The sequence below is a fragment of the Rhinopithecus roxellana genome, chromosome 19 (genome assembly GCF_007565055.1).
Source record: "Rhinopithecus roxellana isolate Shanxi Qingling chromosome 19, ASM756505v1, whole genome shotgun sequence".
Lineage (NCBI taxonomy): Eukaryota > Metazoa > Chordata > Mammalia > Primates > Cercopithecidae > Rhinopithecus > Rhinopithecus roxellana.
This window is the reverse complement of record NC_044567.1, coordinates 20,229,339-20,251,777: the sequence shown is the minus strand read 5'-3', so window position 1 is coordinate 20,251,777 and position 22,439 is coordinate 20,229,339. Positions and strand designations below refer to the sequence as shown.

Genomic DNA, 22,439 nt, shown 5'->3' with positions numbered 1-22,439 from the left:
AAATTAATTTCTACTAAAAGCAAAAAGATGAACTGCGACATGAGCAAAATTACTTTAAAATAAATGCATAAATAAAATGTATAAGTATATCATTTTATTTTCATTTAAGCCAACTATGCTGTAAGCTAGACAAGATGTATGATTCACATTTTACACTTTAATACAAATTTCAGAACATAAAGTATATTTTCTATTTTTCAAATCCATATTTTATGTGAAATACAATATTTATAAAACAAACAGCTCCTGCAACAAAACATTATTAGAAGAGTTAAATTATTTATTAAAAAAATTTTTTTTAGAGACAGGGTCCCATTCTGTCGCCCAGGTTGAAGTGCAGTGGTATGATCACAGCTCACTGTAACATCAAATTCCTAGGCTCAAGTGATCTTCCTACCTCAGCCTCTCGAACAGCTGGGACTACAGGCATGCACTACCATGCCAGGCTTTTTGTTTTTTAAATAGAGGCAAGGTCTCATTATCCTGCCTAGGCTGGTCTTGAATGCCTGGCCTCAAGTGATCCTTCCGCCTTGGCCTCCCAAAATGCTGGTATTACAGGCACGAGCTACCACATCTGGCCAAAATTATTTTTTAATGGTTGTGGTGGAGCCAATTTTCCTCACTATGTACCTACAGGGAATTAGCACACTCTCACAGTTCTTGAATACAACAAAGAATGTGGTAATGATGAGTACATACTATATATAAATTCAGCCAAACATCCACATCCAAACATCCAAAATTTAAGACTGACTTTTGATTTTAACCTAAAATTTTGAAAATAAAATTTAAAATGCCCTCCAAACTATCTTTCTCTTAGGGTAGCCATCAATCATCTTCTTTCTCAATATAGGTCTTTGCATTAACCCGTGCCATCTGCCTGGCCAAGTACCTGTCTCTAGCTGACATTACAGTTTCTTCATTGTTCCGCTTTGCAAACTTGCTCACTGCCTCAGGTGGTCTCGCTGGTTCTTTACCCTTCTCTTGCCTTTCCTCTGTGAGTCTGTGTTTTGTTCCCAGGGATGATTCAGAATTAGAGGCTTTCTCCTGGTTTCCTTCTTTGTCCTTTGCCATGTTTCTCATTTTGTTGGATATTTCTTGGTCAAAAAATGTATCCTTTGCCCTAGAATTTGGGCTGCTTTCCTTTCTGTCTCGATTTCTTTCTGAAGATTGAACACTTACTTCTCGTTTTTCTCTATCTCTGTATTTATCATTATTTTCATATCTTTCCTTCCTTACTTTCATATGCTCTTCTTTTGCTTTGCTTTTCTCTTCCTTCTCTCCTTTCTCACCGTGTCGGTTCTGATCATTTTGTTGTCTATCTCTTTCTTGTTCTCTTTGGGAATACTTCTCCCTGTCTTTCTCCCTTTTCCACACTCTGTCACTTCTTTCTCTTTGGTCCCTTGCCCTTGGTTTATCTTCCTGTTCATGCCTCTTCCAATGGGAATCTCTATGACTGGCCTCTCTGTGCCTATGAGAATCCCTTTCTTTCCAGTAATCGCGGTCAGTGTAATGGTTCTCCTGGTCTCTGGATTGCTTCTGTTGGTGCTGATCTTCCCTTTTCTCACGTCCTCTTGATGTTCGTGATCCTTTTGTGTGGTGTCTGGCACTGTGCCCTCTTTCTTCACTAGGTGACCGAGAGTGGTTTTGATTCCTGTGGTGCTTGGAGTCATTCTCAGGAGTCTCTACGACATTTTCCCTTCTGCAGTTCACTCTAGTTTCTTCTACTTCATCATCCTCACTGCTCTTAGCATCAAAGTCACTGTCTGCATCTGGGTTTTTCTCCACTTTCACATCAGTTTGAAGAAAGCATTTCTCCTGTGGTATTCTGCTTTTTGAACTTACTTCATTGGAGTAGCCCTTTGATTTTTCTTCCTTTATACCAGATCTTAAAAACAAAAAAACAAAAAAGGGCAGAAAAAATGCCACATTATCAGTTGTAATAAGCAAATGAAGGGTTCATATAATTTTTATCAATACTCAAATCAATACACTTATAGTGATATATACTGTCTGATTATCCAAATGCAAAAAGGTCCTGATGTCTGTGCAAACTAGTAATTTCAAATTCATACCATTCAGAATATGTCCAATATTTGTAAAAGTGAAAAGAGAAAAGTAGCCCTTGTCTACTATATTATTAGAACATACAGGCAAGGGTTTGTACAGGTCTTCATTTTTTGGTAAGCCTAAGACAAAGAATAATTGGGAAAAGTAAGATATGTTCTGAATCTAAGTTCCGTTTTCGCAACATGAAGCTTAAGTTGTGACTCTCATATTTTTTGTTTCCTTTCTTATTTATTTTGAGACAGTCTGTCACCCAGGCTGGAGTACAGAGGCACAATCTTGGTTCACTGCAACCTCCGCCTCCCAGGCTCAAGTGATCCTCTCACCTTAGTTTCCCGAGCAGCTGGGATTACAAGCCTGCACCAACACGCCCAGCTAATTTTTTTATTTTTAGTAGAGATGGGGTTTCGCCATGTTGGCCAAACTGGTCTCAAACTCTTGACCTCAGGTGATCCAACCACCTCAGCCTTCCAAAGTGCGGGGATTACAGGCGTGAGCCACCATGCTCGGCCTTTTTCTTTTCAAAAAATTATAAAAATAGTCCTAGAAATACATGAAGATAATCTCTGCACAGCAAAACAGTGGCAAATATAATCCTAAATATTTACTCTCTCTCATGATGAAAAACGCGCTAGTATCCTGATATACTCCTTGACACCTATCACAACAAAATGGAAATATATTAATTTGTCCATTAGAATCAACAGCACTAAAATTATTTATATTACTTATGTTGTTCCAGCTGGCAAGTACAGTTAACTTTGTATTACTCACACAGTGAGTATAATGTAGATAAGAATCACTCAGTGATTCTTACTAATCACTTACTTTTTTTTTTTTTTTTTTTTTTTTGAGACGGAGTCTCGCTCTGTCACCCAGGCTGGAGTGCAGTGGCCAGATCTCAGCTCACTGCAAGCTCCGCCTCCGGGGTTCACGCCATTCTCCTGCCTCAGCCTCCCAAGTAGCTAGGACTACAGGCGCCGCCACCTCGCCCGGCTAGTTTTTTGTATTTTTAGTAGAGATGGGGTTTCACTGTGTTAGCCAGGATGGTCTTGATCTCCTGACCTCGTGATCCGCCCGTCTCGACTAATCACTTACTAACCACACTAATGCTGCAACAACTTTGGTTCTCCAGGAATTACCGGCAGAACTATCTTGGCTAAAGGACCCACTAACAGTTAGGAATTTGATTATTAGACTCTGAGAAGTACAACTATGTCAACGACATTACAGAGTTTCCAGATGAAACTCTAATACAAAGACATAATGTATAATTTCCATTCAAAACCTGAATCTTCAAATACAGTTTCTTAGGTTCATACTTCTCACCAATTTTATAATCAAAACCTAGTAGCGCAGGGAGGGAGTGGGGCATAAACTTCCTCTCCTCACCTTAATTCTATTCTCCTACCTCTTCCCTTCCTTAGCAACAGAGACTCAGATCTACTCTGAACCGTTTCTGTTAATTTTTTTTTTGCTTAGGACAGACTCTTTTACCTTCAGCTACATACTTATGGCATAATCATCTCACCACTCCTGTAATACCTTATAACTTTATTCAAAAATCCTCTAATCCTTTACCTTCTAGACCAGCACTAATAGAAATGCCTCAAGAAATGGTAATATTCATATCTGAGCTGTCCCAATATGGCAACCACCAGCCAAATATGGCAACTGAGTATCTGAAATGTGGCCACTGTGATCAAAACTTTAAATTTTATTTACTTTAATTTTTTATTTTATTTTATTTTATTATTAATTTATTTATTTTGAGACAGAATCTTGCACTGTCGCCCAGGCTGTAGTGCAGTGGTGCAATCTCAGCTCACTGCAATCTCAGCTCACTGCAAGCCCCACCTCCTGGGTTCACGCCATTCTCTGGCCTCAGTCTCCTGAGAAGATGGGACTACAGGCTCCTGCCACTACGCCCAGCTAATTTTTTGTTTTTGTATTTTTAGTAGAGACAGGGTTTCACCGTGTTAGCAAGGATGGTCTCAATCTCCTGACCTTGTGATCCGCCCGCCTCGGTCTCCCAAAGTGCTGGGATTACAGGAGTAAGCCACTGCGCCCAGCCATTTTATTTTATTTTTTGAGATGGAGTCTAGCTCTGTCGCCAGGTTGGAGTGCAGTGGTGCAATCTCAGCTCACTGCAATCTCCGCCTTCCGGGTTTAAGCAATTCTCCTGCCTCAACCTCCTGAGTAGCTGGGATTACAGGCATGTGCCACCACGCCTAGCTAATTTTTTGTATTTTTAGTAGAGACAAGGTTTCACCATGTTGGCCAGGATGGTCTCAATCTCCTGACCTCATGATCCGCCCGCCTCATCCTCCCAAAGTGCTGGAATTACAGGCGTGAGCCACCACACTCAACCTACTTTATTTACTTTAAATTAAGTAGCTACACGTGACTAGTGCCTACATACTGAACAGTGCTGTTCTAGCCCCTGATATGTAAGTCTTACATTTTATGAAGGCTGGAACCTATTTTTGAAAATAAATCACTTTCCTTTTTATATACTATCTGAACACGTATATAAGACTTACATTGTAGACACCTAATTCTTTCCAAATTTCTCCTTAATTCTGACAGCAAAATCATTTTAAGGTACCAGGCACCAATCATTTTAAGGATCATGAGGAATACCTACATTCTTATTTAAAAAAAAAAAAAAAAAAGCAGCCAGGTGCAGTGGCTCATACATGTAATCCCAGCACTTTGGGAGGCTGAGATGGAGGCATCACTCAAGCCCAGGAGCTCGAGACCACCCTGGGCAACATAAAGCCCCATCTCTACAACAAAAATACAAAAAGAGGCTGGGCGTGGTGGCTCACGCATATAATCCCAGCACTTTGGGAGGCCAAGGCAGATGGATCACCTGAGGTCAGGAATTCGAGATCAGTCTGGCCAACATGGTGAAACTCCATCTCTACTAAAAACACAAAGATTAGCTGGGCATAGTGGCATGCACCTGTAGTCCTAGCTACTCAGGAAGCTGAGGCAGGAGAATCACTTGAACCTGGGAGGCAGAGGTTGCAGTGAGCCGAGATCGCGCCATTGCACTCCAGCCTGGGCGACAGAGCGAGACTCCATTCCATCTCAAAAAAAAAAAAAAAACCCAAAAAACCAGGCCGGGCGCGGTGGCTCAAGCCTGTAATCCCAGCACTTTGGGAGGCTGAGACGGGCAGATCACGAGGTCAGGAGATTGAGACCATCCTGGCTAACCCGGTGAAACCCCGGTGAAACTCCGTCTCTACTAAAAAATACAAAAAACTAGCCGGGCGAGGTGGCGGGCACCTGTAGTCCCAGCTATTCGGGAGGCTGAGGCAGGAGAATGGCGTGAACCCAGGAGGCGGAGCTTGCAGTGAGCTGAGATCTGGCCACTGCACTCCAGCCTGGGCGACAGAGCAAGACTCCGTCTCAAAAAAAAAAAACAAAAAAAAAACAACCAAAAACACAAAAAGAAAATTGGCTGGGCATGATGGCTTGCACCTGTAGTCCCAGCTACTTGGGAGGATCATTTGAGCCCCCAAGGCAAAGGTTGCAGTGAGCTATGACTGAATCACTGTACTCCATCCCACCCTAGGTGACAGAGTGCGACTCTGTCTCAAAAAAAAAAAAAAAAAAAAAAAAAAAGGAAAAACCACAATTTGATTTTGCTTTCCCTTGAAGATTTTGCTCTCCCTTGTTAAGAACCCATAAGTCACCTAAAAATTCAGAAACTTTATACATTAAAAGTCTGTCTTTGGTTTTACAATAATATTAAACTCAATCACTGACTGTTTTAATGTAACAATTTCTGTGAACTGCAGAATAAAAATGATCTTAAACTAAATCTGTAGGTTTTAAAATCAAGAAACTGCAAAATTCTAGCCATTCAATTAGGAAAGGCTGACTGACAACACAATATGCAATGTTGTAATCTTCCATCTTTCAGAGGGTTAAAATGACCCCACAACCACAGATTATTATAACAGTATCTTTCTTCAAAATATTTCATTTACGTCTCCTTACCTGGCTTCACGAAAGCTGCATTTAGGCACTTCCTCTTCACCAACTGCTTGATTTAATAGGTGCCTATAAAATCCACTGAGATCTCTCTGCTTGGTTACATCCAAACATGCTAACAGAGGGAAAGCAAAAATTAGAATATATTCAATAAGGCACAGTGCAGTTTCATTTTATAGATGTAGAGTATATAACATACAGTGTGTAAACTCTTCTCTGGATCAGGACTTGGCAAACTATATCCCACAGGCCAAATTGGGCCTGTTGCCTGTTTTTATAAATACATTTTTATTGAAACAAAGCCCTGTTCATTTATGTATTGTCCAAAGCTGCTTTTGTACTACAAAGGCAGAGCTGAGTAACTGCGACAGAGATCATATATACAAAAAGCCCTAGAGTATGAATACGATCTGGCATTCATAAATATGAATTTATATATTTAAAGTCTTAAAATATGAATACTAAAATACTATCTGGTCCTTTATAGAAAGACTGCTGACTGGCACTCTAAACACACAGTACATGCTTAGACAGAATGTTAAAGACTTGGTTTTCTTCTAGTTAAAAGCTGAAGAGGTCAAGCGCAGTGGCTCACGCCTGTAATCCTAGAACTTTGGGAGGCTGAGGTGGGTGGATCATCTGAGCTCAGGAGTTTAAGACAAACCTGGCCAACATGGTAAAATTCCGTCTCTACTAAAAATATAAAAATTATCCAGGTGTGGTGGTACATGCCTGTAATCCCGGCTACTTGGGAGGCTGAGGCATAAGAATTACTTGAACTCGGGAGGCAGAGGTTGCAGTGAGCCAAGATCACACGACTGCACTTCAGCCTGGGCGACAGAGCGAGACTCTGTCTCAGGGAAAAAAAAAAAAAAAAAAAAAAAAAACAGCTGATGAGCATTTGTCAATTAAAGTATTTATACAGGGCCGGGCATGGTGGTTCATGCCTGTAATGCCAACACTTTGGGAGGCTGAGGCAGGAAGATTACTTGAGCCCAGGAGTTCGAGACCAGCCCTGGAAACATAGTGAGACCCCGTCTCTACAAAAAATACAAAAATTAACCAGACACGGTGGTATGCTCCTATAGTCCCAGCTACTCAAGAGGCTGAAGTGGGAGGATCACTGGAGCCTGGGAGGTCAGGGCCGCAGTGAGCCATGGCTGAGCCACTGCACTCCAGCCTGGGTGACAGAAACCCAGTCTCAAAAAAAAAAGTATTTTATAAATATATACTCTACTTAGATCTTGAGACATAATCATGAGCAGAAAGCACTAAAGCATTAAGATAATCTTAATTCATCCAATTTTTATTCTTTCTTCAATTAATGTTATTCCTTTTCTAATTGCCTCATTGATGCTCCTTGAGTGGTGTTACTCTATTATTTTCTCATTCCAGAAAAATGTAACTAGGGTTTAAAATTGTATTTATATTGTTTCTGACAAATGCCATGGTGTTATACTTTGTAATAAATGTTTTTACATTTCAAATCATGTTCTAAGGCAAAAGCCACAAAATGAGAACTAAGTCTAGTAGAAATAATAGTTACTGAAGAGTTCAACTGTGTTTTTAAACTTTCCTCTCTGTTTTATAGTACTATATAATACCACATTTCTTGTGTCTTGAATTCCTAAATATAAATTATGATCACAAATTCATAACCCAAAAGTTCAGTGACAGAGCAAACAGCTAACCACAGGGTAGAGATTCTGCTACTGTTTCCTTGTGCCTTTCCCACTCTTTCATGTTACCTTCCAGTGCAGCAGCCCTCTTTTCTCTTTCTTCTTCCTCAGCTCTCTCTTGCAGTTTTTTCTTATATGCAGACGTCACAAATGCTTCTTTATCATCAAACTCTCCCTTTTCCATTTCTCGTTCTCTCTGGATTTTCTTTTCCATTCTTTTTTCCTGTTCCTTTTTTCTGATCTCAACGGCTTTTAGCAAGTTGTGAATATACTTGGGCTAAGGAAATAAAAAAGATTTACGAAAAGAGCAAAAAAATAGTAATTGTTAATATTATAATTTTTATAATGAATTCATTAAGATAGAAATGATCGGCCCAAATAAGATTGTCTTCCCTACATTCAATATAAACTTACTAGCAAGATTAATATTGAAACTATTTTCAATAAAAATTTAGGTGTAGCAGAGATAGAAACTGTTTATAATGTGATTTAACTTTAAAAAAACATCAAACTAAATATAATTTTTTTTCTCTTTTTTCTGGTATTCTCTTAATTAAAAAAAAAAATCAGAAAAGTTCCTGCTAATTTTTCACATTTAGTAGAAATATGACTATTTAAAATAGTAGCTTTAATATAATTTTATACCATCACTCTACTAGTAGGTAACTGTCAGATGCAAATGCCCTTAAAATCAGCCTGTGCTTGTGAAAGAACAAGAGCTGATAGAAAGAAAATCTGAACTTATTTCAGTTTTTCCCCCTCCCACATTTTTTTCTCACTGAAAATAAAATCAAGATAGGTGTAGGCAGATGATTCAGTTACCAGCTAGGAAGAAATGAAAAAAATGAGAGGATAATAAAACACAAATAAACATACACAGGGCAGGAGCAGTACAAATTTGGTACATTAGAATTCTAAGGAAAAGTTTCCAAAAAACTATTTGCAAAGGTTTCAAAGCAAAAAACAAAATTGTGAGATAATTCACTTGGCCTGTTAGGATAATATACGTAGTACTTCTTGAGTTCTAAGATCAAATCTATAATATCTGGAATTAGGGACTCTTCATACTTCACATACCTAAAAGCTTTTTCTCAGATCATTCTCATGTTAAAATAAGATTAAAACACAAAATGTAGGTCAGGGTCAAAGAAAGTGTGTTATTTCAGCTAACAAACCTTTCGGTCTTTCCCCAAAAGCAATTTGGGATTATTTTCCTCCTTTTTTTTCTGCATTTCATCATAAATACTGTCATATTCATACACAGTAGCATCTTCTGCAAGGGCCTTCTGGATTTCCAGTTTGGTCTTAAAAAAAAAAAATAAAACATGTTTCAAAAATATGAGCCAGCCAATAGATACAACAAAATCTATGTTTTTTGAGAATGGTTCATAAATTGAAAATATATCCTAAAAATTACAATCACATTTCAGATACGAAATATGAATAAATTCTGGAGCTAGGCTGCCTGGGTATGAATCCTGGCTCTACACTTACTAATTACTCTGGGCAAGTTTGTTTATAATCTTTTGGTACCTTAATTTCCTCATCTAGAAGAGAAAGAATAATGATTATCCTTACATTCTAAGCTGTTATAATTAAATGACTAAACTTAAAACAGTTAGAGCCTGATAAAGTATTCAATAAACATCAACTATTATTATCATCTATTCATTTGTATATAATTATCCACATCAAAAGGTCAAAAGGTACGATGGAAACACCTAACCTTGGTTTTGACAGGCCTGTATTATATACTAAACTTTCATTATCATTTTTAGAGTTGTCAAACATAAAGTCTCTGCCTTTATCATGTTCCTTCCATCTTAAATGATGTTTTTTTCTCCTCTTTCAAGCTATCAAAATCTTATCCAGTGTTTAAGGGCCAGTCCTACTTCTTTGAGCCCATTTCTGAGGCCTCTAACCCCCAATGATCTTTCTTCTAAACACTGAGGAACATTCTATTCTGCAATAATTAGCTCTTAATAATACACTATATATTTTTTTTAAGAGACAGGGTCTCACTCAGTCGCCCAGGCTAGAGTGCAGTGGTGCAATCTTGGCTCACTGCAACCTCTGCCTCCCAGGCTTCAAGTGGTCCTCCCACTTCAGCCGCCCAAGTAGCTGGGACTATAGGCGTGTGCCACCATGCCTGCCTAATTTTTATATGTTTTGTAGAGACAGAGTTTCACCATGTTGCTCAGGCTGGTCTTGAACTCCTGGGCTCAAATGATCCACCTACCTCAGCGCCCCCACCAAGTGCTGGGATTACACGCCTGAGTCACCATGCCAGGCATGGGCGTTTTTACTTCCTGTTTTACAAATCTTAGCCTTTTGCCCCCGGTTGTAAATTCCTGAAGTACAGAGTCTATACACTTTAACTTTTTCCTGAATTGCTAGACTGGCTAATGTAGAACCCAAGAGGGATCCTTTTTAAGTGACAGGATGATGTAATTATTCAAAAGAATCTATCTGATAGACTCGGGTTTTTACATACCAACATTTAAACTCTGAATAATGCACATGCTAACTGAAAAACCTTTTTCTAGAATATTGTTTAAAATATTAAGAAATTCATTTTTTTCACTTCTCAACCTTTACAAAGTGAAAGATTCTCCTGCCTAGATGTTGAAATGGAACTCCTGTTCACTCCCCAAAACTAGCCTGGCTAACACAAAGAGGGAAACATGGAATCTAAGAAATAATCACCACTACAATAACAAAAAGCAAGGGAAAAGGGAGACTGAGGGCTGTTTTTTTTTGAGACGAAGTCTCTCACTGTTGCCCCGGCTGGTGTGCAGTGGTGCCATCTTGGCTCGCTGCAACCTCTGCCTCCCGGGTTCAAGCAATTCCCCTGCCTCAGCCTCCAGAGTAGCTAGGATTACAGGTACCTGCCACCACACCTGGCTAATTTTTTGTATTTTTAGTAGAGAAGGGGTTTCACTATATTGGTCAAGCTGTTCTCGAACTCTTGACCTCATGATCTACCCACCTCGGCCTCCTGAACTGCCGAGATTACATGCGTGAGCCACTGAGCCCGGCCAGGGCTGTTTTAAACTGATGACATGCCTTTATATATGTTGGGAGAAGAGCTGTAGGGGAGCACTTGAGTAGATATGTTACTATTAACTATGTTGCAACATAATAATAAATAAAGCAAAAACTGAACAGATATCCAAGGAAAAATAGACAAATCCACAATTACAGCAAGAGATTTTAACATATGCCTCTCAGTAACAGAATGAAAAAAAAAAAAAAAAAAAAAAACCCAACCAACCAACCAACAAACAACAACAAAAACACAGTATGAATATATGTGGATTAACACAGCTGGCCCAATGGACACACACAGAACATTTTCTTTTTTCTTTTTTTGGGGGGGGTTCGGAATCTTGCTCTGTCGCCTAGGCTGGAGTGCAGTGGCACCATCTTGGCTCACCGCAACCTCCACCTGCTGTGTTCAAGTGATTCTCCTGCCTCAGCCTCCTGAGTAGCTGGGACTACAGGTGTACACCACCAGGCCCGGATAATTTTTATATCAATACAGAACATTTTCAAACACAGAAGAAATATTTATAAAAACTGACTATATACTGGACCATAAAGTAAACCTCTACCTGTTTTAAAGGCATGAAACAATACAGTGCAGTGCCTTGGAACCCAAAATAATCATGTTAGGGACTCGGTGTGGTGGCTCATGCCTGTAATCCCAACACTTTGGGGGGCCAAGCTGGGCGGATCACCTGAGATCAGGAGACCAGCCTGGCCAACATGGTGAAACCCTGTCTCTACTAAAAATATAAAAACTAGCTGGGCGTGGTGGTGCACACCTGTAATCCCAGCTATAAGGAGGCTGAGGCAGAAGAATCACGTGAATCCAGGAGGTGGAGGTTGCAGTGAGCCACTGCACTCCAGCCTACGTACAAAGCAAGACTCCATCTCAAAAACAAAAACAAAAACAAAACAAAACAAAAAAACCCCAAAAACAAACAAGCAAAAAAACAAAGTAATCACATTAGGAATGAATAACAAAAAGGTAATCAAAAACTTCCGTTATGTTCAGAAATTAGTAATACATGGGTCAAACAAGAAATCATAATGCAAATCAGAACATGTTTTGCATGAAACAACAAAAATATTGCCTATCAAAATCTGTAAGACGCAGCTACAGAAGTACTTAGAGGGAAACATATAGCATTAAATGCATATACCAGAAAAGAGAAAGAACAGAAAACAGAGAGCTATGCACCCATCTCAAACAGTTAAAAAATAACAAAATAAACCCAAAGAAAATAGAATGAAGAAAACACTAATCTGTCAGGACAGAAAATGAAGTAGAAACGAACAAAATGTATACAGTATTATATTAGCTCATAGTATAAGGCTCACTAAACCTTGGTATTATCAAATTTTTTTTTTGCCCAGTCTCACTTATGATGCAAAAATCTTCAATACTTAAAAACTCTCAAAAACTTCAGTAAGCCAAATGCAACAATATAAGAAAAGGATAACATTTTATGCTCATGTTAGGTTTGTGCCACTTATGTGAAGTCACAGTGATTGATTTTCTAAAGTTAAGCTGACTTCACATTATTGGTATAAAACCAACATGGTCATGAAGTAGTATCCTTTCTGTATATAGTTCACCATTTAAACAAATAAACAACAAAACCCTCAAACTAAGAAAACAATTTCCTTAGATTAGCATCAAATATCTACCAGAGACCTACAGCAAATGTTTATTTCCTGATGACATACTGAAAGTTTTCCCAATGAAATAGGCAATACAACAATAATGTTGCCATCATCGGTTCTGTAAACTTGAGATTCTGATAAAAGAAGAAAAAAATCATTTAAAGTACCCCATTTTAAAGAGCACTTTCTCTAAGATTCAGTAAATGCAATCAAGCTAGTATTCTTCATAGTAAAATGAAAAATAGTTTCAATTGGTATGGATAAAGACACTTGACAAGCTGAATCAACCAAGTGGGGAACAAATGGAAGAGTATGTAATATACGTGTGAGAAAAAAATCAGCAGAAAGCAGGTGAAAGGTATAAGAGTTGTAGCAGCATTCTTAATTTCCAAGCAAACTATGAAAAAGTCCCACTAAACAGATAAAGTGTCTTGAACAAGACAGAGTTAAGAATAAAATTAGATTTGGGATTCATGCTTTAAGTGAAGAAAAAAAGGCAGCATAAAATGTTAAAATAATCCTGGAAAACAAGATACCTGTATTATCGTGGATAAGTTACCCAACTCTCCAGAACTAAGTCTCCCATTTACATAGTGAGGAAGTTGAATTTAACGGTCTCTCCAAAATTCTGACTCAAAGCACTACAATGTTTATATTAAATAATTTTTTTTATGTTTTATGTGTATATTATATCATTCTGAGGCTGCTGAGTTAACACATTATATTTCACTGTGAAACTCCGACATTATCTTAAAATGACTAAATATATCCTTCTGTGCCAATTCCTCCAGGAGGGTGTGAAACACAGTAGTTAAAAGCTTAGGTTCTGAAGTTTCACTGTCTAGTTTTGAACACAGCCCTACCATTTATTAACTATGTGGTCTCACTGCAAGTCACATAAATTCTTCTTGCTTTCATTTCCTTAACTACAAAATAAGGATTATAAAAGCATCTATCTCATAGAATTATTGTAAGAATTAAAGATCATTCTTAAACATAGTTGATATGATGCCTGGCACATATAAAGTGCTTAATAAACTTACCTTTATGCAGGTTTCCAGTTAGACAAAGAGGAAATAGTATCAAAAATTATAAAGCTAATGTGGAGGATAAATAATTTAAAATGAAAAAGGAAGGCACCTTGCTATTGTTTAATTTCATTACATTCTATAGCAGAAAATCTAAGATATACTAGTATAGAAGTAGAAAAATTAGTAAGTCTTCAGGCCTAGTTTGATATTTAGTAGTATGATCTTAAGGAGCACTTTATCCTTTCTGAGTTTCAGATTTCTTAATCAGGACTATGGGCAAGTTTGTGAGAATTGTAAAAGATAAATGTAAGTAAAAAGTACTTGGAAACACTAAGGTACCAGACAGTCTTTTACAATGATCAGGCCTGACACGGTGGCTCACACCTGTAATCCCAGCACTTTGGGAGGCTGAGGTGGGCGGATCACCTGAGGTCAGGGGTTTCAGAACAGCCTGACCAACATGGTGAAACCCCGTCTCTACTAAAAACACAAAAATTAGCTGGGCGTGGTGGTATGCGCCTTTAGTCCCAGCTACTTGGGAGGCTGAGACAGAAGAATTGCTTGAACCCAGGAGACGGAGACTGCAGTGAGCCGAGAGTGTACCACGGCACTCCAGCCTGGGCAACAGAGCAAGACTCCATCTCAAAAATAAATAAATAAATAAATCTCTATGTCTATATATTTTTATCTATCTCTGATATTCTTCTTTCTTGGCAGATGAGTTTCAAATAATTATAAGTTTGTGAAACCATTTTGATTGTGAAAAGGTTTGTTTTTTTTTCCCAAGTAAGCTCACTAGCAAGAATTCAATAATAAATAACAACAGGCCAAACAATCCATTATTAGACTAATGAGTCACCTACAAGCAGAACTGGTTTAATCTATAGCACAGCAATAAGGAGCTAATTCTTCATTGTGTTTTTCCTTAAATCTACTCTGTTTTAGTCTCAGCACCTAGATACTAAAACTGATGCTTAATAATGAACCAAAATGCTTCACTGAATGCACTTATCCCAGTCTTCTACCTTACCTGTTTCATGGCCTGCTTCTTAGCAGCTTCCCTCTGAAGGCTTTCACTCACGGAGGTCTATCAAACAGAAATATATTGTCACTTTTTAAAAAACTTTAAAATTTCTTTTCCAGTACGAGTGTCCCCTATCTAAAATATGTGGGACCAGAAATGTTTTGTATTTCAGATTTTTAAAATGCTTAGTGGTTCAGCATCCCAAATCTGAAAGTCTGATGCTCCAATGAGCATTTCCTCTGAGCTTCACATTAGTGCTCAAAAAAGTTTTAGATTTTAGAACATTTAGGATTTTCTTTCTTTTTTTTTTTTTTTGAGACGGAGTCTTGCTCTGCTGCCCAGGCTGGAGTGCAGTGGCTGGCTCTCAGCTCACTGCAAGCTCCGCCTCCCGGGTTCACGCCATTCTCCTGTCTCAGCCTCCCGAGTAGCTGGGACTACAGGCGCCCGCCTCGTCGCCCGGCTAGTTTTTTGTATTTTTTAGTAGAGACGGGGTTTCACCGTATTAGCCAGGATGGTCTCGATCTCCTGACCTCATGATCCGCCCGTCTCGGCCTCCCAAAGTGCTGGGATTACAGGCTTGAGCCACCACGCCCGGCCAAGATTTTCGATTTTCATATTTGGGATGCTCAACCTGTTTTCTGGTTGGCAATGGTGCCTTACTTATAGCTAAAAGTAAAAAGATATAATACGAATTAAACTAACATTTTCAGGGTTTCTCCCCTAAACTTCAGGAAATAAATGAATTTGCATTGTAAATCCTAGAATAGATTATAAGGTGTCAGAGAAAATAGAATGGTACAGGAAAAAATGAGGAAACATGAATTTTTAATCCTAACTTCACTACTGTCATTCAACCATAATTATGGATTTCAATTTGCTTCACGTGAACATGAGAGACAGAGAGAGAGAGAGAGTGTTTGAGTGTGTGAAATGGGGAAAGACTGGACTAGATAATATTTCAGGTACCTTCCGACACTAAAATGGTATGATTCCCAGCTTACAAAAAGCAAATTATTTTAATATTCACCACTCAATATAGTGTATCAAGCTCTCAGTTTATGCTTAAGGCTTAGGGACAGCAGTAACTATTCGTGGCTATAATCATTCAAAAACTATGTACTGAAAAGCCTTCCATACCAGGCATATTTAGGTCCTGAGGATAGTGAAAAAGCAAGAACAGTCTCTGTCTTAAGGCCAGAGACTGAAACAAGATCTTGCTTCAGATAAATGGTCTGAAAGGGAAGACAATTAAAGAGATAATTATAATATATGGACAGGCACGGCGGCTCATGCCTGTAATCCCAGCACTTTGGGAGGCTGAGGCGGGTGGATCACTTAAGGCCAGGAGTTTGAGACCAGTCTGGCCAACATGTTGAAACCCGATCTCTACTAAAAATACAAAAATGAGCCGGGAGTGTTGGAGCACACTTGTAATCCCAGCTACTTGGAAGGTTGAGACATGAGAATCACTTGAACCTGGGACGCAGACGTTGCAGTGAGCCGAGATTGTGCCACTGCACTCCAGCCTGGGCAACAGAACCAGGCTCCACCTCAAAAAAAAAAAGAAGGCAATTACAATATAAATATGATAAGCAATATAATAAAGGAATAAACAAAGGGCTGGGAAGCCCAGGGCAGAAAAGGCAACTAGATGTATATGAAGAATCAAGAGTCCCTTTCCAAAAGAGATATGACATTAGATGAGAATCAAAGAGAATAAAAATGTAAAAGAATGCAAGAGGAAGACAGGAAGTAGTCATCCCATGGGCAAAAGTAAAGATTACATACAGCTAAGAAAAAAAAATACTTAAGAAAAATATGTTTCCTTAAAAGTATCAGGCTTTAATCATCAGGGAAATGTAAATCAGAACCACTATGAGATAACATCTCAGACCTGTTAGAATGGCTATTATAAAAAAGTCAGAAAATTACAAAAGGTTAGCATGGTGTCAGAAAAGGGAATTTAGGTACAGTCAATATGGAAAACAGTATGGAGGTTTATAAACAAATTAAAAATAGAACTACCATACAGCCTAGCAATCCCTCTTGGCATATAGTCAAAGGAAATGAAGTCGCCACCTGGTAAAGGTATCATGTTCACTCCCATGTTCACTGCAGCATTATTTGCAATAGCCAGGTATGGAAACAACCTAAGTGTTCACTGACAAATGAATGGATAAAGAAACGGTGGTACATATGTATGATGGAGTATTATTCAGCCTTTAAAAAGGAGATCCTGCCATTTGCCACAACATGAATGAACCTGGAGGACATTATGCTACATGGTAAGCCAAACACAAAAAGAAAAATAGTACCTGACATCACTTGTAAGTGGAATCTCTCACAGAGATAAAGAACTTAAGAACAATGGTTACTAGGGGTGGGGTGGGAGGAAATGGGGAGAGGCAGGGATTGAACAAGTATACAGATCTGATGTACCACATGAGGACAATACGTAATAAAATTGTACTATATATGGTATTCATGCTAAATGAGTAAATTGTAGCTGCTCTTGCCACAGAAATAAAAAAAAGTATGTAAGATAATGGATATGTTAATTTGCTTTACTGTAGTAACCTTTTTATCATCTATATCCCGTAACATTGTTACATACCTTAAATATGCACAATAAAAATTTTTTTAAAGTATCAGGATTTGCAAATATACTGACACTGAACTGTATAAAGGGTGAATTTTATGCTATGTGAATTACATCTTTTTATGGCTAGGGCCACATGGGTTATCCCTGTCCATCTCAATTTTGCTGTCTAAAACTGCTGTTTAAAAAAAAATGAAGTCTTAAATATAGATAAAAACATATGTGTAAGTAACATATATATTAAACACATATACGTTTAAACATATTAACATATATATGTTTAAATATAATCCTCAGCTCTAGAATTATAGTAGTCTAGCTTATTAACATTTGCTATCTTCAGTTGTATTGTATCAGCAATTGGTGCTGTTTTTTTTTCTTTTTCTTTTTTTTGAAACGGAGTCTCGCTCTGTCACCCGGGCTGGAGTGCTGTGGCCGGAGGATCTCAGCTCACTGCAAGCTCCGCCTCCCGGGTTCACGCCATTCTCCTGCCTCAGCCTCCCAGGTAGCTGGGACTACAGGCGCCACCACCTCGCCCGGCTAGTTTTTTGTATTTTTTTAGTAGAGACGAGGTTTCACCGTGTTAGCCAGGATGGTCTCGATCTCCTGACCTCGTGATCCGCCCGTCTTGGCCTCCCAAAGTGCTGGGATTACAGGCTTGAGCCACCGCGCCCGGCCGGTGCTTTTTTTTTTCATGGTAATAACCAGGACAAAATAGTTCTCTAAGACCACAGACAAATAAATTTAATACACAAAGGTCATACAATATAGTACATATTTAATAAATTAAATAAGTATGCAAAGAACTAAAGACATTTTAGGTGATGGTAAACTGACTAACTGGGGGAAAGATGTTGGTAACAAAAGCAGTAACAGCTGCTAACATTTATTGAGTGAGGTGCTATGCTAAGTACACTAGCTGTGTATTACATGTATTACTCATTTAATGCAAATTTGTTACATGTAATATGACACTTTCATTCATTAGAATATCAATTTTAAATACCAAAACTGAAAGTAACAGTAAATATTTCCAATGTATTTTCTTTTTTTTTTTTTTTTGAGACGGAGTCTTGCTCTGCCGCCCAGGCTGGAGTGCAGTGGCCGGCTCTCAGCTCACTGCAAGCTCCGCCTCCCGGGTTGACGCCATTCTCCTGCCTCAGCCTCCCGAGTAGCTGGGACTACAGGCGCCCGCCTCGTCGCCCGGCTGGTTTTTTGTATTTTTTAGTAGAGACGGGGTTTCACCGTATTAGCCAGGATGGTCTCGATCTCCTGACCTCGTGATCCGCCCGTCTCGGCCTCCCAAAGTGCTGGGATTACAGGCTTGAGCCACCGCGCCCGGCCTCCAATGTATTTTCATGTCTGTATTTCTAATTAGTATGAATGAGAAATATTTTTCTTGATCACTGAGTTGATGTCTTCAGGACTGACTGAGAATACATCTCCAAATGCTGGATGTTTTCCTCTTTTACTTGCTTTTATTAGTTTTTCCTATCTTCTCCTTCAGTCTGTCACCTTTAATCTGTCAGAGTTTACCTGCTGCCTTTTCAAACTGGATGCTTTAATCTAAACTATATAACTTGGTTATTATGGAGGATACTCAGAGAAATAAAATAACTTTCAAAAAGAAAACTTGGGAAAGAAAAACACAAGGCTATACCTTTTCAGATTTTTATAAAGTATAGAATAAGCAGACTGGGAAAGGCCTTTCCAATGTAATCCATATCTATTTTGAGACATCTCGAAAGATTTTGTTTCTATGTTTACAGCTGTTTAGAAGAATGAAATAAGACTGTTGAAAAAACAAGCTGTTACTACTTACACAGGAAGGTAACATAATGGAAGGAGTGCAATAGTTTTACATATTCTATTCACAAACTTATATCCCTGGAATTCAACAGCCTCAGTGGATAACTCTGAACCTAACCTGAAAAAGTCAGGAAAGATTGACAATCTTCTTCTGAAGGTCATTTGATTCTCAGTTTTCCAAATAAAGGTACTTTAACAATGAATGACTACTAAGGATGATGATTAAAACGCCAAAAACCTGTTTAAACAAATACAAAAAACTTAAAAGAGTAGCAGTAAAACTCTTTTTTTTTTTCTATAATAGTAACCCTACATAAAAATACATAAAATGATCTTCTATATAACATAAAAAACTCATCTAGATTCAGATCAGACAGAAAAATAACTAGTACAATTAAAGGCAAAAATCAGTAAGATCTTTTTTTTTTTTTTTTTTTTTTTTTGAGATGGAGTCTCGCTCTGTGGTCCAGGCTGGAGTGCAGTGGCGCAATCTCGGCTCACTGCAACCTCTGCCTCCAGGATTCAAGTGATTTTCCTGCTTCAGCCTCCTGAGTAGCTGGGATTACAGGCGCGCACCACCATGCCCAGCTAATTTTTGTATTTTTAGTAGAGACAGGTTTCACCATACTGGTCAGGGTGATCTCAAACTCCTGACCTCATGATCTGCCGGCCTTGGCCTCCCAAAGTGCTGGGATTACAGGTGTGAGCCACCGTGACTGGCCAGATCTTATGTTTTTAAAGGTCAAGTCTTTTAACATTTTTAGAGGTATCCTTAAAATACTAATACAGTATACATACACAACAGAATAGTATTTGGCCATAAAAAGAATGAAACCATGTCATTTACAGCAACATGGAAGGAACTTGAGGTCATTATCTTAAGTAAAATAAGCCACACACAAAAAGATAAACATCATATGTTCTCAATTGCATGTGGGAGCTAAAATAAATTTGATCACATGGAGGTAGGGTGAAAAGGTAGATAACAGAGACTGAGAAGGGTAAGTGAGGGAAGTGGGGAGGATGAAGAGAAGCTGGTTAAAGGGTACAAACACACAGTAAGATAGAAGGAATATATTCAGTGTTTGACAGAAGAGTAAGGTGACTATCCTTTTTGTTTGTTTGTTTGAGATGGAGTCTTGCTCTGCTGCCCAGGCTGGAGTGCAGTGGTGTGATTTCAGCTCACTGAAACCTCTGCCTCCCGGGTTCAAGCAATTCTCCTGCCTCAGCCTCCCAAGTAGCTGGGATTACAAGTGCGCACCACCACGCCTGGCTAATTTTTTTGTATTTTTAGTAGAGATGGGGTTCCACCATGATGGCTAGGCTGGTCTCAAACTCCTGGCCTCAAGTGATCTGCCTACCTCGGCCTCCCAAAGTGTTGGGATTACCGGCATGAGCCACTGCGCCCAGCCAGGGTGACTATACTTAACAGAAACGTATTGTACTTGGGTAACAAACACTAATTGCCGACTTGATCCTTAAACATTATATACATGTAACAAAATCTCACAGGTACCCCCATAAACTTGTATAAATTTTTCAAAAATACTAACACAAATTTTAAGAGAACTTTTAAATCAGGGAAGGGTTGATCTTACTGAACTCAGCAAGAGAAGAAATAGATTTCACGTGTGTCCTATGAATAAAACAAAATTTAAATATAACTGCAAAGATTATTAATCTCTAACTTCAGAGTTCCTATACTGTATAGCATAAGGAGGACGTACAGAATAACGTTCACAAGTGTAGGCTCAGAAACAGTCTACAACTGTTCTCTCTCTTGCTAGCTTGTTATTCTAGGTATGCTAATTTCTTCCTGTTTCAGTTTCCTCATCTATATATTAGTACCTACCTCACAAAGGTTAGCTACCATTTTTGTTATTATTATGTTCCTGTTTAAAAATATATGGCTGAAGAAATGCTTATATTTAAACAAATCAAAATTAAGTTATGAGAACACAGTAGCTATACTTTTTTTTTTCTTGGAGTATTATAGTTAAAATTATTCGCCGGGCGCGGTGGCTCAAGGCAGTAATCCCAGCACTTTGGGAGGCCGAGACGGGCGGATCACGAGGTCAGGAGATCAAGACCATCCTGGCTAACACTGTGAAACCCCGTCTCTACTAAAAAATACAAAAAACTAGCCGGGCGAGGTGGCGGGCGCCTGTAGTCCCAGCTACTCGGGAGGCTGAGGCAGGAGAATGGCGTGAACCTGGGAGGCAGAGCTTGCAGTGAGCTGAGATCTGGCCACTGCACTCCAGCCTGGGCGACAGAGTGAGACTCCGTCTCAAAAAAAAAAAAAAAAATTATTCACCAGAAAAGCATGCAAACAATATTCCTCTTTACAGTATATTTATCAGTGTGCTTAATAAAATGTAAGGTTGGTATTTATTTGAAGTGACATTAATATAATTATATTTCCATCCACTGAATTAGAAAAATCTATTCTGCTGAATATTTAAAAGGCTGTATATGTTTTCTTTTGTGTTAAGATTCTTTAAGGTTTTATATTCAGTATGTCCATAAACAGGAAAATGTAGGATGCACATATTTGAATACTTAATTAACCATGGGAGCTGTAGCATAACTAGAAATGGGTTTTCTAGAACTGATAGTGGCTTTACTAGGAATTCTTCATAAACAAAAATACACTGCCCCCAAACACGAGTAGATTAGAGTATTCTCCTCTGAGGGTATCCTCTGCTGTGCTGCTATAATCAAATGGCAAGATACCAAGGACACGCCAAATGAACAGACATTTGCTTTTAATAATTGCCCTGGTTTGGGGTGAGAAGGGGAAGTACTTGTTTAAAAAAGCGTATTTTTAAACTTCAAAGAAATGTACAGTTAAGTACTGCGTACCCTTTACCTAAACTCTCCCATTGTTAGTAAGTTGCATAGAGTACAATATCAACACCAGGGAACTGACACTGGTACACACACACTGCTTATTCAGATTTCACCATTTTTATACATATACATCTGTGCGTGTATGTGTGTAGTCCCATGCCATTTTATAACACATAACTTCATGTAACTACCACCACAATCAAGACACTTAATTGTACCAGTCACCACAATACTCCTTTGCACCACTCCTTTATAAGCCGTACTCATCCTTCCTCCACTGTCTCTAATCCCTGGCAACCATTATCTCTGTGTTTGACGAATGTTAAATAAATTGAATTATGCAGTAAATCCTTTTGAGATTGGATCTTTTCTATCAGCATTATTTTCAAGGATATTTTGTATTTTGCTTAGTATAAAGATTGCAAAAACATTTCGTTCTTGCCACAAAATATCTTAACTTACAAGTTATTTAGGGAAAAACAGCTGTTTAAAAAAAGATTAAGGCTGAACGTGACCAAACCACACAACACAGTCATTAATTGACTCACTTCAGAATTAGTAGGTAGACAATTATTCTAATTCTATGCCTGAGGACCAGTTTGCAGTGTAACACAGGAGAATATTCATTAGAAGTGGCTTCTTTTTTCTTTTTTTTTGAGACAGGGTCCTGCTCTGTTGTCCAG

The 22,439-nt window shown here is 38.5% G+C and overlaps 1 protein-coding gene across 6 annotated transcripts in view; it reads right to left on the bottom strand.

Moving 5' to 3' along the window:
• Positions 1–72: 72 nt before the first annotated feature.
• The window catches only part of NSRP1 (nuclear speckle splicing regulatory protein 1), a 68,025-nt gene continuing 45,658 nt past the window's right edge, over positions 73–22,439 (bottom strand). For 4 of the 6 annotated variants that reach the window (XM_010367957.2, XM_030922927.1, XM_030922926.1 and 1 more), the window contains 5 exons: positions 14,505–14,561; positions 8,927–9,055; positions 7,821–8,028; positions 6,079–6,187; positions 808–1,888 (listed from right to left, as the gene is read on the bottom strand). In XM_010367957.2, coding sequence (XP_010366259.1) covers positions 829–1,888; positions 6,079–6,187; positions 7,821–8,028; positions 8,927–9,055; positions 14,505–14,513 — 1,515 coding nt within the window. In that variant the 5' untranslated portion in view covers positions 14,514–14,561 and the 3' untranslated portion in view covers positions 808–828. Of the gene's footprint in view, positions 1,889–6,078; positions 6,188–7,820; positions 8,029–8,926; positions 9,056–14,504; positions 14,562–19,024; positions 19,045–22,439 lie in introns of those variants that run through there. The other 2 variants (XM_030922929.1, XM_010367956.2) reach the window with 2 other exon arrangements.